The sequence below is a fragment of the Gavia stellata genome, chromosome 8, assembly GCF_030936135.1.
Source record: "Gavia stellata isolate bGavSte3 chromosome 8, bGavSte3.hap2, whole genome shotgun sequence".
NCBI classification, from domain to species: Eukaryota; Metazoa; Chordata; class Aves; order Gaviiformes; family Gaviidae; genus Gavia; species Gavia stellata.
Window position 1 is genome coordinate 5,176,817 of NC_082601.1, and position 14,065 is coordinate 5,190,881.

A 14,065-nucleotide genomic window follows, 5' to 3' on the forward strand; every position below is an offset into this window, starting at 1 on the left:
ATTTACATGGTTTATTTTTCATTTTATGAACAAATCGATAACCAGACAGACTCTTTACCACACTGGATTAGTTTTATTTATTCTCTTTGAACTTGATTAAAACGCTGTCAAACATAAGTCTACATTTTATCAGCAGAATACTTTTACAAAACAGGGTAGGAGATGTGTATAGCTGGAAACATACATTTCAAAATGAAACAATATTTGATATATTCTAGACAGTTACCCTTTTGTTTATCCATGACAACTGAAACTAACCATCAAATGCATAAATTGATTCAAGTCTAGCCAAGTAATCCTAAGGGCATATGAAAAGGCTTTTTTTTAAAGTTCTTTCTAGATGAATTTAATGTAGTTCACCAATAAAGCATCCTCAGGAGCACAATACAAATGCTACAGAACATGAGATAGCTGGGGAAAGCAGGCAGATGTACAGTGTGATGAAGAATGAAAATGGATGTTACATTACATGCAGTCATGCAATGTCTTCATTTTGTGTACTGCATTTCAGTAAAAATGCCAAAGTTCCAATTTTGTTTTTAATTTTTTTAGGCACTGTTATGCAAATAGTGACATTCTGGTGGCGGTGGGTTTTTTTATTTGTTTAAAAGTATTAAATGTAATCTTTTTTTGAACTCTTGGGGTAGGCAAATTGATTATTCGTCATGTCTTTAACTTTCAATATGTATCAAAGAGAGAGGTAAATTACACTCAGATTAGCTACAAATGATCTGGTATCACTGTTTTAATTCATTGCCTTTAATATACATATTTTAATCCATTTTCCACAAATCTCCTCAATTACTATTTGTCTTTCTGTGCCATTGCATATGTTGGTAAACAGCGTTTTCTATGGTCTTTGGCCATATGCTGTGTGCTCAGCTTGTAAAAAAAGTGACACTTGGAGTGCTAGCATAATGAAACTCTCAAAGGGTTAATGTAGAATACATATAGGCAAATGTTGACAATATTTTTTATTCCAATGTTTGAAAATTAAACACAAAATCATCATTAAGTTTTCACAAAATGAGGCATCTGTCACTTGAAAGAAAAAGAAATATTTCAGAAATATGTTTACAGAAATGTAAAAATATTAGACATCAAGACAGATGTGAACGTTTTCAATAACAGGCCCTGTCTGTCAGTCTTCCTCAGAGCCGAAGATCTTGCTGTACTCACTCAACATAAGTTCAACTATCTGATTTTGGTACAGCATGTGGACTGCCATGTTCCCTGTCTCCTTTTCAGGTCTAAGGAGTGTTGGTCCAAACACAATTCCTAAGCTTTGTGTTGACATAAGATTCACGGATTCCTTGGCTGCTATCCTGTTGACGAAAGGAAAGAATTGGTTAAAAAAGAGGGATGTCAAAGGAGTCGCTGTTGCATTTGAAGTACAGAGAGGCACTTTTTACTGATTCTCCTAACAGGGATGTTTGTTTGGTTATCAAAAAGAAAGAAAAGAGGGAGGGAAGAGACAACTTCTGCCAACCTGACGCACAAGGAAAGGAGAGTCAGTTCCAGAGAGCAAGATGTGCGCAGGGTGGAGGCCTAGAGCCCCATCTTATATCAGGGCACAATTTGCTGCTTTCTGGCAAACGAGCATTAGTGTACGTGCTATAAAGCAAGAATTTCAGAGCTCATACATGTAGATACCGAAAACAGGGATTGCTCTTTACGCTAAGGGAATTGAGCACTTTTGGTGGCAACAGTTTTGGTGGCTCCAGGGAGAAGCTTCCCTGTTTCTCTTAACATGGTCTCCAGCACTGAAAGACTTGGGAAACCAAAAAAAAGCCCTGTAATATAGAGCTCATATGAAACACATTCCTTCTGCTAATTTAAATCCAATAAAGTTAGTATGGTCTGAAATGGATTGTGAAATTTATATAACTAAAGACTTTTGCATGCCTTATCCTGACACAAAGTTTCTTGAAAGACACTGAGACCACATACCTTAATGAGATGACTTAGAAAATAATGGTAAAGATTATAACCTTTGATATCTTTATTACCCACAAAATTACAAGAGGAGGACTATTGTTATTAAAAGTTGATCTTATGTCTGTATTAAGACATAATATTCTTGTGGAAATGACATTAAGGATGGAGAAGTCTGGTCTAAGAACAATATAGGTTTAATGGATGGAGTTCAGGTAGGCAGTTACGCATAAATCTCTGCAGCGGTGAGTATGAACTAAGTAGAAATCCATTTCCTGCCACCCTCCAGAATATATAATATATCCTAGGTTGGAAAGACTAGTAAATGAAGATACATATTTTATAAATAAATTACACAGCTCTACCAAGGAATGTGAACTAAATGTAACTTTAATATGTAAATGTTTGAATTTATGGATGTTTCCTTAACCTGTTAGTTTTAACTTAAATATTCCAAGTGGACTGTTGAAGCCAAGTTTTGCTTTTTCCCTCTTTCTCGTTGTAACTCATTTACCTTTTTAAAATCCAGACAGCAGTTTAAAAATCATCATAGTTGTGTCTGTTTTCCCATACCTGTTGCTGAATTTACAGCAAGCTACACTATAAGTGAAAGAAACTTCATGAGACATAATGGGTTCAGTCACTTAAAAAAGGTTTCTTTCCTGTTAGCAGGTGGGTCACACAGCAAAGAGCATTGTCTTGTGGATTTCTGCCCATCTTGTGTTTACCACGTTCCTCGAACATCAGTGCTCGTATTTTATTCCCATATATAAATAGGAAGCATTACTTAGTTCTGCCTCATGCTTGTAACCGTGGTGTCCATTGCACAAAACACTCTCCATATGGCACTAATCAGATTGGCTTAATTATTAGTTTCTTAAAATATAGCATCTTTATTATAAATTAAAAAAATAATTATCTTTCTTCTGTGGCAATATTAACATATCATCTCTTCATTTCTTCAGAAAGTCTCAAAAGTTAGTAGTTTTGTTGCCAAATGACTGTGTGGGCTTCTGATGGACGTCACGCATCTTTATCACAATTAAAAATGTTTGTTAGAGGGGTGACGAGGTTGTTTTGCTTAATGCCACTTATGCAGAAGCACATATATCAAGCTTGGGGCCTGCCTGTGAGAAAGACTTTATTTCTGTTGAGCTTGTTACATGCTGGAAGTTGGAAACCTTATAACGTATTTGCAAATGGCATCAGCATAGGCAGAGATGCTAGTTCACCAGGGAAAAAAACATTCAGCAGTTGTATCTTGAGTAACTTTAGCGATCATCAGTTTAGCATCGGCCATGGCTTTGCAATGTGGTGGTATTGATGATGGCCAGCACTGATGAAGCTGGAGGAGAAACACCTTGCAGGGAGCAGGAGGCAGTGGACGATGAATGAGCAGAGTCAGGGTGAACACAGTAGTGGCAGGGCTCAATTTACTGAAGGGAGAGGAGGCTGTAAAATTTGGAGCAAGTGGTTGAGATCCTATGTTTCTGATGTGGACATAGAAAATGGAAGATGGATGGCCAACCCCTCTGTCCTCGTTTGCCATCTTTCTGAAGCAGAATGATTCCCCTTGTTTTTCCTGGAGATGCCATCCTGCACGCGAAGTCCTGATTGAATCCAGGCATTGCCAGCACACGGTCTGCAGTCACTCAGCTCTCAGGAGGTGAGGGTATGGCATGAAACAGAGGAGGATGTGCGTAGTGGGTGTTGGCAATGGAGAGGAACCAGCTCTCTGTTGTGTTCATCGGTATGGAACATGGCACTAAGAACATCCGCCTATATTTGGGGCTCCTAAGCTTAACCCTAGTGTAATAATTATTGTATTGATAAAATCTCTTGAGAATTCTTGATATTTTCTATGTATGCATGCAGTCGTACTTGGTTTGATGACCACAATAACAAAAGACTGTAAACTAAGCAAACTTGGAAACATGGGAAGTCTGAGTAGTTAAATAATCTTTGGTAAAATACAGCTACTGGAGGGAAGGAAGGAAGGAAGGAAGGAAGGAATTCAGTCCAGCCTGAATAAAATAATCATAAGTTTAGGACCTTATGCCTTTTTAAATTACAAATATTTACCAATGAACTTCCATAACTAATACTTTTTTCACCTGTCCACCAAAGAAAAAGTCAAAGCAAAATAAAAACAAATATGCACAATTTAAGCTATTACTGTAGCTGCTAAGTGAAATTCAGTTGTTAAAAGAGAAAATCCCTAAAAATGGGCAAGAATTCTTTTTTTGGCAAGAAAAAGAGCAGAAAGAGTGACACACCATTTACAACATAAAAAGTGAAAGGAAATGTCAGAGCTACTTTTTGTTAAGCCCAAATGGAAGGAGCAATGATCCATCAATTTAAGATTATTTTAGAAACAATCTATAATCCAGTGCCACAGATGTTGGAACCATATCAATAAAGTTTTGGGTGTTACGCTGTGCAAGATTTCCCCCCCAGAGAAGTGAGCTGAATTGCAAACTTCAAGAATGGCTTCAGTCCTTTAAGATCACAAGTCAGGAGATATACAGAAAATACGGTTCTCATTATTAATAGTAATGAAATTAATGATGTATTAAAACAGCAGAGGTGCCTGATAGGAGGGCTCTAGTGTCAATGGCAGATATATAAGCAAAAATACTTGGAATTTATGCTTTGGCTGTTGCCAAGGCAACCGTAAGCTGGAAAGCGTGTGACTGAGAGCAGGGCAACTCTAGAGCTAAGAGGGTCATTGCATGGTGAGTTTGGCTCTCTAGTTCCATTAAACCTAGACTTTTCAAACTCTCTAAATAAAATCATTATTAATTTTGACATTCTGAAAGCACATTGGATTATTACTTCAAACACACTAGGTGTTAGGAAATGTTCTTCATCCATTTTTACTCCGTAGTAACTGCTGAGGAGGGGAAAACGTTTCAACAGTGACTGATTCCTCGTCATTTTAATGTTCCTACTGCACATTAAAAATTAGAGAGAGAAGTCAGTGTACTTAGGGAGGAAAAGCCCATTGGAAAGGGCACAGTTTTACTATAAACTGGAGACTCTTTGAGGGTAGAGCTGTCCTCTGCTAGCTGCATTGAGAACTGCTCAGTCTTGCTTTCTTAGCCCTTTCCAGCCTACGAGGATTTAAGTTTGCTCAATGTTAGGGGCATTTCTACCCTCAGCAGAACTTTTTTTAGCTATGCCTAGTACTATTTTACTGTTTTAAATTCTATCTAAGGGTAACTTTTCAATAAGACAATCCTGCTCCTCTTCCATGAACTGGTAATATAGAGTATGACTAAAGGGCAGCACGTTGCAAAATGAGGGGATCAGAAGAGTAAGAACGGGTCACCTGGTAAAAAATTATGAGCCAGAATGGCAGGTGTAGGAAATGCCATCCTCTGCATTCAGTAGAGGACCAAGGGATAAAAGTAGGTTTTGATGTCGTCAGAATCTTGTCCACCAGCAGTATGCACAATATTTTATTTAACTAGGGAAGTCACTGCCATGAGAGACAGAAACCAAGATCTAAACAGAGGCCAAGAAAGATTAAAGATGCATGCGAATAAAGAAAACTCCACAGAAAGGAAAAAATGACGTCTATAACAACTAACCTTACAGAATTAGGAACTGACTCCTCTCTTAGTGGATTATTCCATGACAGCCCGTTTGAGTGGGTTTGTACCTTTGCTGAACTGTGCTGGCGACCACTGTCACGGCCGGAGCTGCTCGTCCCGATGGACAACGGGGCTGATTTGATATGTAAGTTCCTATGAACTGCCTCAATGGGTCAAAGTTTGCACATCCCATTGATCCACTTTACCAATAATTATCCTCAAGCTAGCTAATATCTGTTTCTTATACATACTCAAGCATATGCAAATGTAACGTTTTAGCTTACGGACTCGGCCCTGGGCTCAGCTGCCTTCAACTCACCTCAGCTATAACGCTGTTAACAGGCCTTTTCAGTGCATTCTTACAGACTAGCTTTTATGCAGCAGTTTCTTTTTCTGTTGCAGAGCTCCCAATCAATTTGAACGTCTTAAAATTTGACTCTTATGATGAACAGTTTCTAGCTCAACGTTTTCTGCTCTTCTCCTGCCCAAACGCTGGTTCACAGGAGTTAAAAAATAACAGGTATTACATACTTTGCTTTAGTGACAAGACATTTGGGAAGGAATCATCCAACCTTGAAATAAAATCTTTATTGAAAGCAATTCTACATCCATGCCAGTCAGATACATTGTATGATCAGAAGAGATGTCCCAGGGGAAAGCTTGGCGCAGTAGACAGGGTTGATTACTTGGACCTCCTGTCAGTTTTTAACTCATTGACAATGGCTGAGACATTCAGTACAACTTTGTTTTCTTTATTTGGAAGTAAAGTTAATATACTTACCTTAACTGTGCCAAATGTACTGGAAAATAACCTGATAATAAAACGTACCATCCTACAAACTGATAATGTCTGTGTGTGTATAAGCACATTTTGGCAGGGCTTTTGCAGACGGGTTTTTCAGTGTTAGGAAGGAAGCAGCAGTACAAAATGATGCACAGATAAAATATCAGGTTTCTTCTGAATGTATTTCCTTTCCATTTAAGGCCTGTTACATACTTTCCTGAGATACAGCATATTACTGCAACATCATTTTCTGTTGTAAACTTACTCCAGTTCAGCTATAGTAGTTGTTCTTCAGGAAGAACTTAAGTGCTTTTTGGTACTAAAAAGGCAACTGAACTACAAAGTTTGGCTCTGAGAGTCCTCTTAAAACACAAACGGCGATACGTGTCCTTCTATAACAGGTCAAAGCCTTGCAGAGATACCCACATCCAGCTGGATATACCAGCTTAGGACAGAGAGCAAAATACACTCACCGTGGAGGAAGGGTGCAGGGCCTGTGCACTACTTAACCCCATCTTGAGAGACTTAATGAAAATAATCGGTAGTAAGTGAGCTCCTGATACCATAAGCTCTATTTGTGTAAACTGCTCAATTCATTGCACTGCAATGTAGATAATTTTAAAATTTAGTAATAAATTGGGATTCTTGATATTTTATGAATGCAAACTAAGCCTCATTATTATTTATGTACTGGCTTTATGGATGATTTGCTCAGTTGCATTACAGTGGTATTCACTAGCTGATGAAGCTAAGCAAATGCAAACATTATCAGTTGAATCCCCAGTTTGTTGTTTGTGAAATCTGTATAACATGTTGCGGCGGGGGGGGAGCTTTTTGCATATGTAGCTACAACCTGAGGTTTATGCTTGTAGAGGAGGTCCAAAATGCTACAAAGTCTGTCCTTTTCAAAATGTGATCACAGTGAACTAATACAGTTTTAAGCTACTTTCTTTTGCCTGTGTAAGATGTGAAGGTACTTTAAATTCCTCTGTGCTCCATAGGTTGAATTGGAAACAATAGCTATCCAAGACTGGTAATAGAGAAACCAGGTCATGGTGTATGATATGTTACGAGAGGGGTCAGAAATAGTTCAGACATACTTAAGAGCTTGCTTTTGCTGAAAATAGCCTCCATGGCTCCTGGCCTACAGAAACTCCATAGGCTTCCTGTGCTCTGCAGCTGTGGGTTCATATTACAGCTCTTTGGGAAAAATCCCTTCTCTTCAGTTGCTCTGGGACACGAGAATGAGCACTTGATGCTGTCTTCTTCTGCAGACTAGCCTTTAAATCTGACCGTTGGATGGCTATATATAGTACCTGGACAGCTGACAGGGACCCGGTGGAGAATGGGCTTCCTCAGGGGATCTCCCGCATATCTCACAGCACGAGCCCTTCCCTGGATGAACTGCCTTGGACCCTAGCCCTAACTGAAAATCATAACTAAACTAACTCTGAACATCGGTTCGCAGTTGGCTGAATAGGCTCCGAAAAGCTGAAGACAGACATTTATTCTGGCTTAGCCTGGTTTAATAAGAGAACAGTTCAAAATAAAATCTTCTCACCATCAAGTGAACTTTGCTACCTGTGCGACTTCCTTTCTGAAGAGTGCGAGCGCTCTTGCCTTCACACACAACTCACATACTGCCTGTCTTGTAGAGATGGTCTTCGTTTTCCGGGTGACCGCGGCCAAGAGGTAAAAGCATACTGAGCTATCTAAAGGGACACAGGCACCTACAGGGGCTTGGTTCAGGAATGTGCTTTGGAGAAGTCCTGCTTGCTCTGCACAACGGGAGCCGTGCTCCTGCCAACACCCTCAGCTGTGGCTTGATGAAGAGAGCAGGGTAACATTGTACCTGCATCTCAGCCTTGGGATCATTTCTTTTTTCTGGCTGTTTCCTGTGTTAGAGGAGCTCCAAAGGCAGAGGGTGCACACTGGTGTCCCGGCATGGCATGGACAGCAAGGGCAGGAGTTCACCTCCACGCTGTGGTGGCTCCACTGAAAAGCGCAGTGTGGGCAGACGCTCAGGTCCTGCTGCCCTAAACCACGTTGTGTCAAAGAAATGGATTCAAAATCTTTTCATAAAATCTTCCCCATTACAGCAAAAATTCCAGGTCTCCCTTTTGGAAAACTGACCCAGCTGGGGGATCTGCTGAGTTCTTCCATTTACTGACAGCCAGCACTCTGCCCTCCCAGTTTGGCTTGGTTTTTAATTTTTTGTGTCTGAATGTAAACTGGTTCTGACTAATGCTCATGCGGCCGGAGAGAGGAGGAGATCTGGCTAGTCCGTGTTATCACAGTGCGAGTTGCTACTGAGCCTGAAGTTTGCCTGTTCGGGGACAGCCACTTGGTAGGAGTCAGCTGAAGGCCACAAACTTCCTTAAGAAGCATCTCAGACTCCTCTGGCTGCAGCTCCCTGCACAAGGCATTCATTTTTGCCTTCTCTAACAGCCCTGTAGCAGCATAGATATCTCAAACAACAGCGAACCCTTCTTCAAAAGCCACACTACTACTGCAAGCACGAGCCTCTCCTTGGGGAGAGGATGGGAGAGAACAAAACCACCCATGACAGATGTTAGGCAGATGCTAATGCACTTCTTAGAGGTGTTTGGATAGTAGAGTGATAAAGGCAGTGTGAGACTACATGGAATAATATATGTTCAGACAGAGATATAACGCATAGAGCCCTTAACTGTATTTTTGGCTGGTGGTGTAACTTTTGCTGTGATTGATTTTATTTTTTTTTTTAATTCTATTTCTGATTTTTTTTCTGCAGAACAACTAGCTTATTGTGAAGATCGACCTGTCAGAGGTCCTGGATCTCTATGCTTTCGTGGCCTGCGTGGCTCAGAAAGCAACAGATAGTTTTACATGAATAATGCTTTAACTTTTTAAATTGCTTAAATATTTTCGTTCAAAAATGCCTGAAGCTACATTTCCTTGTAACATTAAAAATAAAAAGCAGTTAGTAACAATCTCCCTTAAATCAAGAATTGTAAATATGGAACCTTTATCATCAGCACAGCACATCCAAAAATGTCTTTGTAAAATAAATCAAATTATATGAGTTAATTGATTCCAGGCAACATCAGCAACTGCAGGTGGAAACTGAATAACAGGATGTTTATTAATGAAGGACTATTAATCAAAATTGACAATATAAATCCCTCTTTCTTTTATTTGAATTCTACCTTCAAAATCCATGGACGTACTTGCTGAATTTTTAAATAAAAATTTAAAAGTAAAGAAAGTGCTAACACTTGGGATTTTAGCTTTAGATGTAGGGCTATTTGTTTAAACAGCGAAAGGATATCCTAAATCCAATTTGACAGGCAATGCCAAAGATGCCAGTGGTAATTAATTAGCACTTAATTTAGACCACAGAACAACAGGATATGGAATTGGTGCTCAGTGCCATTTCCCCTTAGGCTTCATCTCATGAGGGTCAGGAGTATGGCTGTTGCATTGAAGGTCAGTAAATAAATTGGGGGAACACATTGACACTGGACTTTTCATGATAGATATCCTTCACCCTTATTACTGCCTCTGGCTATCACTGATGAGAAAAGGACTGCAATTGTTCTGCGAAGAATGCTGTACACAGGCTCGATTCGAGCAAGGTAGCGTTTGAACTCACGCGTCGTACAGTAACGCTGCTGGATGCTTCCTACGGGCAGAGAGCTGCCTCAACTTTGTATCTGGGCTGGAGATAAACTTCTAACTGTAGCGTAGAAAGCTTGAGGAACTCTGACAGGCGAGAAAATTCACTTAAAAGCAGTCCCTAAGTTTGCTAGATTTGTGAGCTTAGCTTTAGATTAAGCATAATTAAAATCAAGGGAAGATTTTAAAGCGGGGTTAGAAACTAGGTCAGCAAGGGAAAAAACACATTTCCTTATTATCCTCTTGTCTTTGTCTTAATAATATTTGGTATTCCTCCATAAAACTAAAAGCTCTTAATAAAGGTGGATTAATGTTATTAACAGCATTGTTTTCGGATGGGGACACTGAGGTTTTGATATGCTTAGTGATGGACAAACAAAAAGTACGCGGTAAAAAAGCCGCGGCACCAGTTCTGCTGGTAACCCAGCTGTTTTCTAACTCAGTGAAAGAAGCCACCCTTCTACAACACACCCAGAGCAGAGGGCATGTGGAAAGCACACGGGACACCCTATGGAGCCTTGTCCACAGATGCACATAAATTGCATTCTTTGGTTCAGATTTACTGGTAAGAAAAATAGAAAGATTATGAGACTTATTATAATATAATCCTCCTCCTCCCAGTAAACTTAGTGCCTCTGCCAACCACTGCTATGCTCTTTCTTCCAGTAACCTCCATCCGTCTTTCAAAAGAGCAGCTCAGGTGGAAGGATGTCAGCACTGGCACTGATACTCAGGGATGTTACAGCTTTCTGAAATGCCTTCTTACAAACCATACCCCGCGATGCTTAAGTAGACCAGTTCCACCATGGCCCACAGGACGAGGAACAATGTGAACCTCAGCAGTTACAGCAGGGAAATTCTGATTGCAAATCCTAGACGTGCTCCACTAGTACAGTTTTATTCCCTTGGTCCCCAGGAGGGTTGCCTGCATTGCTGCGTCAGGGAAACACTGAGTTAGACGGCAGTCCGTGCTCAGAAAATGTATTTCGGAAGCCCCAGGTTAAACAGTTATTTTAACTTCCACTTCATCGCACCCTTTGCAGCATCTCGCTCGATGGTGAGAGAAATTTTGATTACTGTTAAAGTCACTGACAAAACTCCCAGTGACTGGGAGCCAGAACGGAGTCAGAATTTCACCTTATATAAGCTTAACTTTTCTCACTTTGGATGATATCTACTTTCACTAAGTGGAATTACTGCTTTTGACTATGTTCAATCTATAACCTCTTGCAGACTTCAATTATAGCCCTTTTGTGCTACGGTAATCCAGTTGACAGCAAATAACTCAACTCTGGATATGACAGGTTTACTTTCTGACTTAAAGCCCAAAAGTGGCAATTGGCTGGAATTTCAACCTGGGATGCTGAATTTTAGACAACCTGCTCAGAAATACATCTTTGTCAGTGAGTCTAGAGCTTCTCATGAAAAACTTATTTTCGCTAACACCACATTGGTTTTGTCCAGCGTCATGAATAAATTATTCAATTTTGTGAGACAACCTAGAATTTTTGATGTTGAAGTCGGAGAATGTGGCAAAGAATTCCAAGGAAGTCAGAGAACAAACTCTTGCCAAAGTTTTCCTTTTCTGTGAACTCCTATATATGTAATTACTTCATAAATTGTTTTGTTTCAGGTATTTTTAAATAATGTAAACCTTTTTAATATTGGCCTATTAATTCTCCCCAATATAAAACCTCCATTTGTTTAACCTATATTATCACCATCTTGTTGTTTAAAATGAAAGTCTTTTTGCAGTTGTCTGCCCAACAGAGATGAATTTATACAGGACCTGACCTCGACCAGGATTCCTACTCTTTCAGGTTCTGTTCTGAGCTCTCCACAAGCTACTATTGCAATATATATGCACTGCATTTGTATCAGATTTGAAAGATGCTTTAACATGCCTCCCAGCATCACGATTGTTTCAGCCCTGATACTGAACATGAGTAGGATGAATGTATCTCTTAAATGCACTAGTGAGCATGTGCCATGAGTCTTTGATTTCTTTAAACTTATTTACATTTTACTTGCCCTTGAGCAACGAATTTACTATGTCAGCATTGTCTTTTCTACTTACACTTTGTCTGTCTTGTCCACTCACCTTAGCTTGATGTTTATTTTTTGTGCACGTGTATAGTCCATTGCACTAAACGCATGAACTGCCTGGAGTGGAGGATTTTCCATATATTGTGTCTTTCTAAGATGCACCCTTTGTAGTATTGCAAGTTCTGCAGTATTTCCTAGCTTTAAACTATCTTTGAATTTTCTCATTAGTTCCTTTTTAAGTCAAATACCCATTCACACATGTACTGGTCTCAGATGACTGTGGTCTAACTGCCTTAGACACTTTACAAAAGTCTTTATTCTCTATACAGACAGCCCTACCTCTCTCAGTAGTTGTGTTTCTTTCATCTTTGAAGCTTCAAGTGACCAGACTTGCCAGTATCTGCTTTCATCTGACCCTGATCAAAATCCACAGTTAGAAAAACTGGTGAGAAAACACACACAAGTCTCTTAGACCTCCTAACCGCAACCATGTTTGACAGACGTTGAAGGTTTTAGGAACAACGGGTACAATCTTGCTGTTGATACCAAGGCATACTCATCGGTCTTGGGACAGCTCGTTCAGCAAGCAGCTTCCAGGACATCAAATCTCTCCGTCATAGCTTAACTGAATAAAACCTAACAGAGTTGTAGAGAGGCATTTCTGATAGTGCCCGCCTGCCAGATGGCTCTGTCCCTGTATGGCCTTGCTTGTTGATGTTATGCGTAGGCACGTTCTTGCAGATGAAGCTTAAATGCCTTGCATATGATTTTTTTCATTGCCTTGAGCTCCAGAAGACCGCTGACACTGTGCTGTCTGGCTCTCAGATAAGACTCAGTTCAGGACACTTTTTTGTAGCGATTGCATGGATCTTCCCCTACAGCAGAAAATGTCTAACCTTAAGTGAATGGTTGTAAATGGATTTACAAGCTGAGAAAGTGCCTCTTTAGGAAGCAAATATTGTAGTTTCAGGATGCAAAGCCATATAAGTGTAATTTAATATGAAGGGTAATGGAAACCTGTTAGCGTGTAACCCAGAAAAGTTAGGCAGTTCCTCACCATAGTGGTCAGGTGAGATTCAAAACATGTTAATCGAGATTTGAAATTTGCCCTGAGGCAGAAATCTCAGGGCTGACACTGAGTCCATAGCAGCTGCAATGACTTCTATGGGGTAGATGCTCTGAAGGAATGGAAAACTCATTCTTTTGATGACACTTTTATGAGAGTGTTATCCAGATATGGAAACATATCTGGGCTGTCCTAGGAGGTGGTCTTAAGTTGCCTGCTACTACTACTGCCACAGCCCTACTGGAAACCCTCTCTGGACTGAAAGTTTGAATACGGACAAACAGATGTTCACAGTAAACTTTACTTATTGGAAAGCTTCCATATGTCCCATATGCTATATGCTTCTGGGGTCTCCAAGATTGCTGATAGTGTTTGGTAAAGGCCTGGACTTGGCACTGTGGCTGGCAACGATCTGGGAAGCGGGAGCAGTTTCAAGGCAGATGAAGTGCTATCCTGAGGTGGTTTGGTGAGGCCGAGTCTAGCTCTGACACAGAGAACGTGGTGCGAAAAGTTTGTACTTTGTCCGTGAAGGTGCTAGGAGAGCTACAGGAGACAGGTTGGTGGGATCTATAAAAAATACGGAACTTTTCTGAATTCCCTTTTCTTGGCTCATCTCCATGGAAAGGGTTCTTCTTTCAGAAGAGCACAGCAAAGCTCTGGAGAGGACGTGGCAATGCCATCTAACGGAGGGGCTGAGATGGGTGGAGAAACCCTCGGCCTAGAGGTAACTGGTTGCATCTTGTGGACCAGGGGAGGAGGCAAGTTGTCGTACGCTTGGCTGGAGTTAGCCGCTCCACAGATTGATGATTTTATATTGCACCATAATGCGTAATGTACGAAAAGATAAATATTTTCCGTTCAGTAACATCTTGCTGTATTTTCATCTAACTCTATAATTTTAATTATAAAGTGAACATAACCTGTATCAAATTATGATTTTGTTAACATATTGAATGAGGACAAGAAAAATAAATACCAGAT

At 40.1% G+C, this 14,065-nt stretch overlaps 1 protein-coding gene across 1 annotated transcript in view; it reads right to left on the reverse strand.

The window, feature by feature from the left end:
* Positions 1-1,141: 1,141 nt before the first annotated feature.
* ARHGAP15 (Rho GTPase activating protein 15) overlaps positions 1,142-14,065 on the reverse strand; it is a 313,756-nt gene continuing 300,832 nt past the window's right edge. Inside the window, exon 14 of the mRNA XM_059820503.1 lies at positions 1,142-1,325. Coding sequence (XP_059676486.1) covers positions 1,142-1,325 — 184 coding nt within the window. The remainder of the gene's footprint in view (positions 1,326-14,065) is intronic.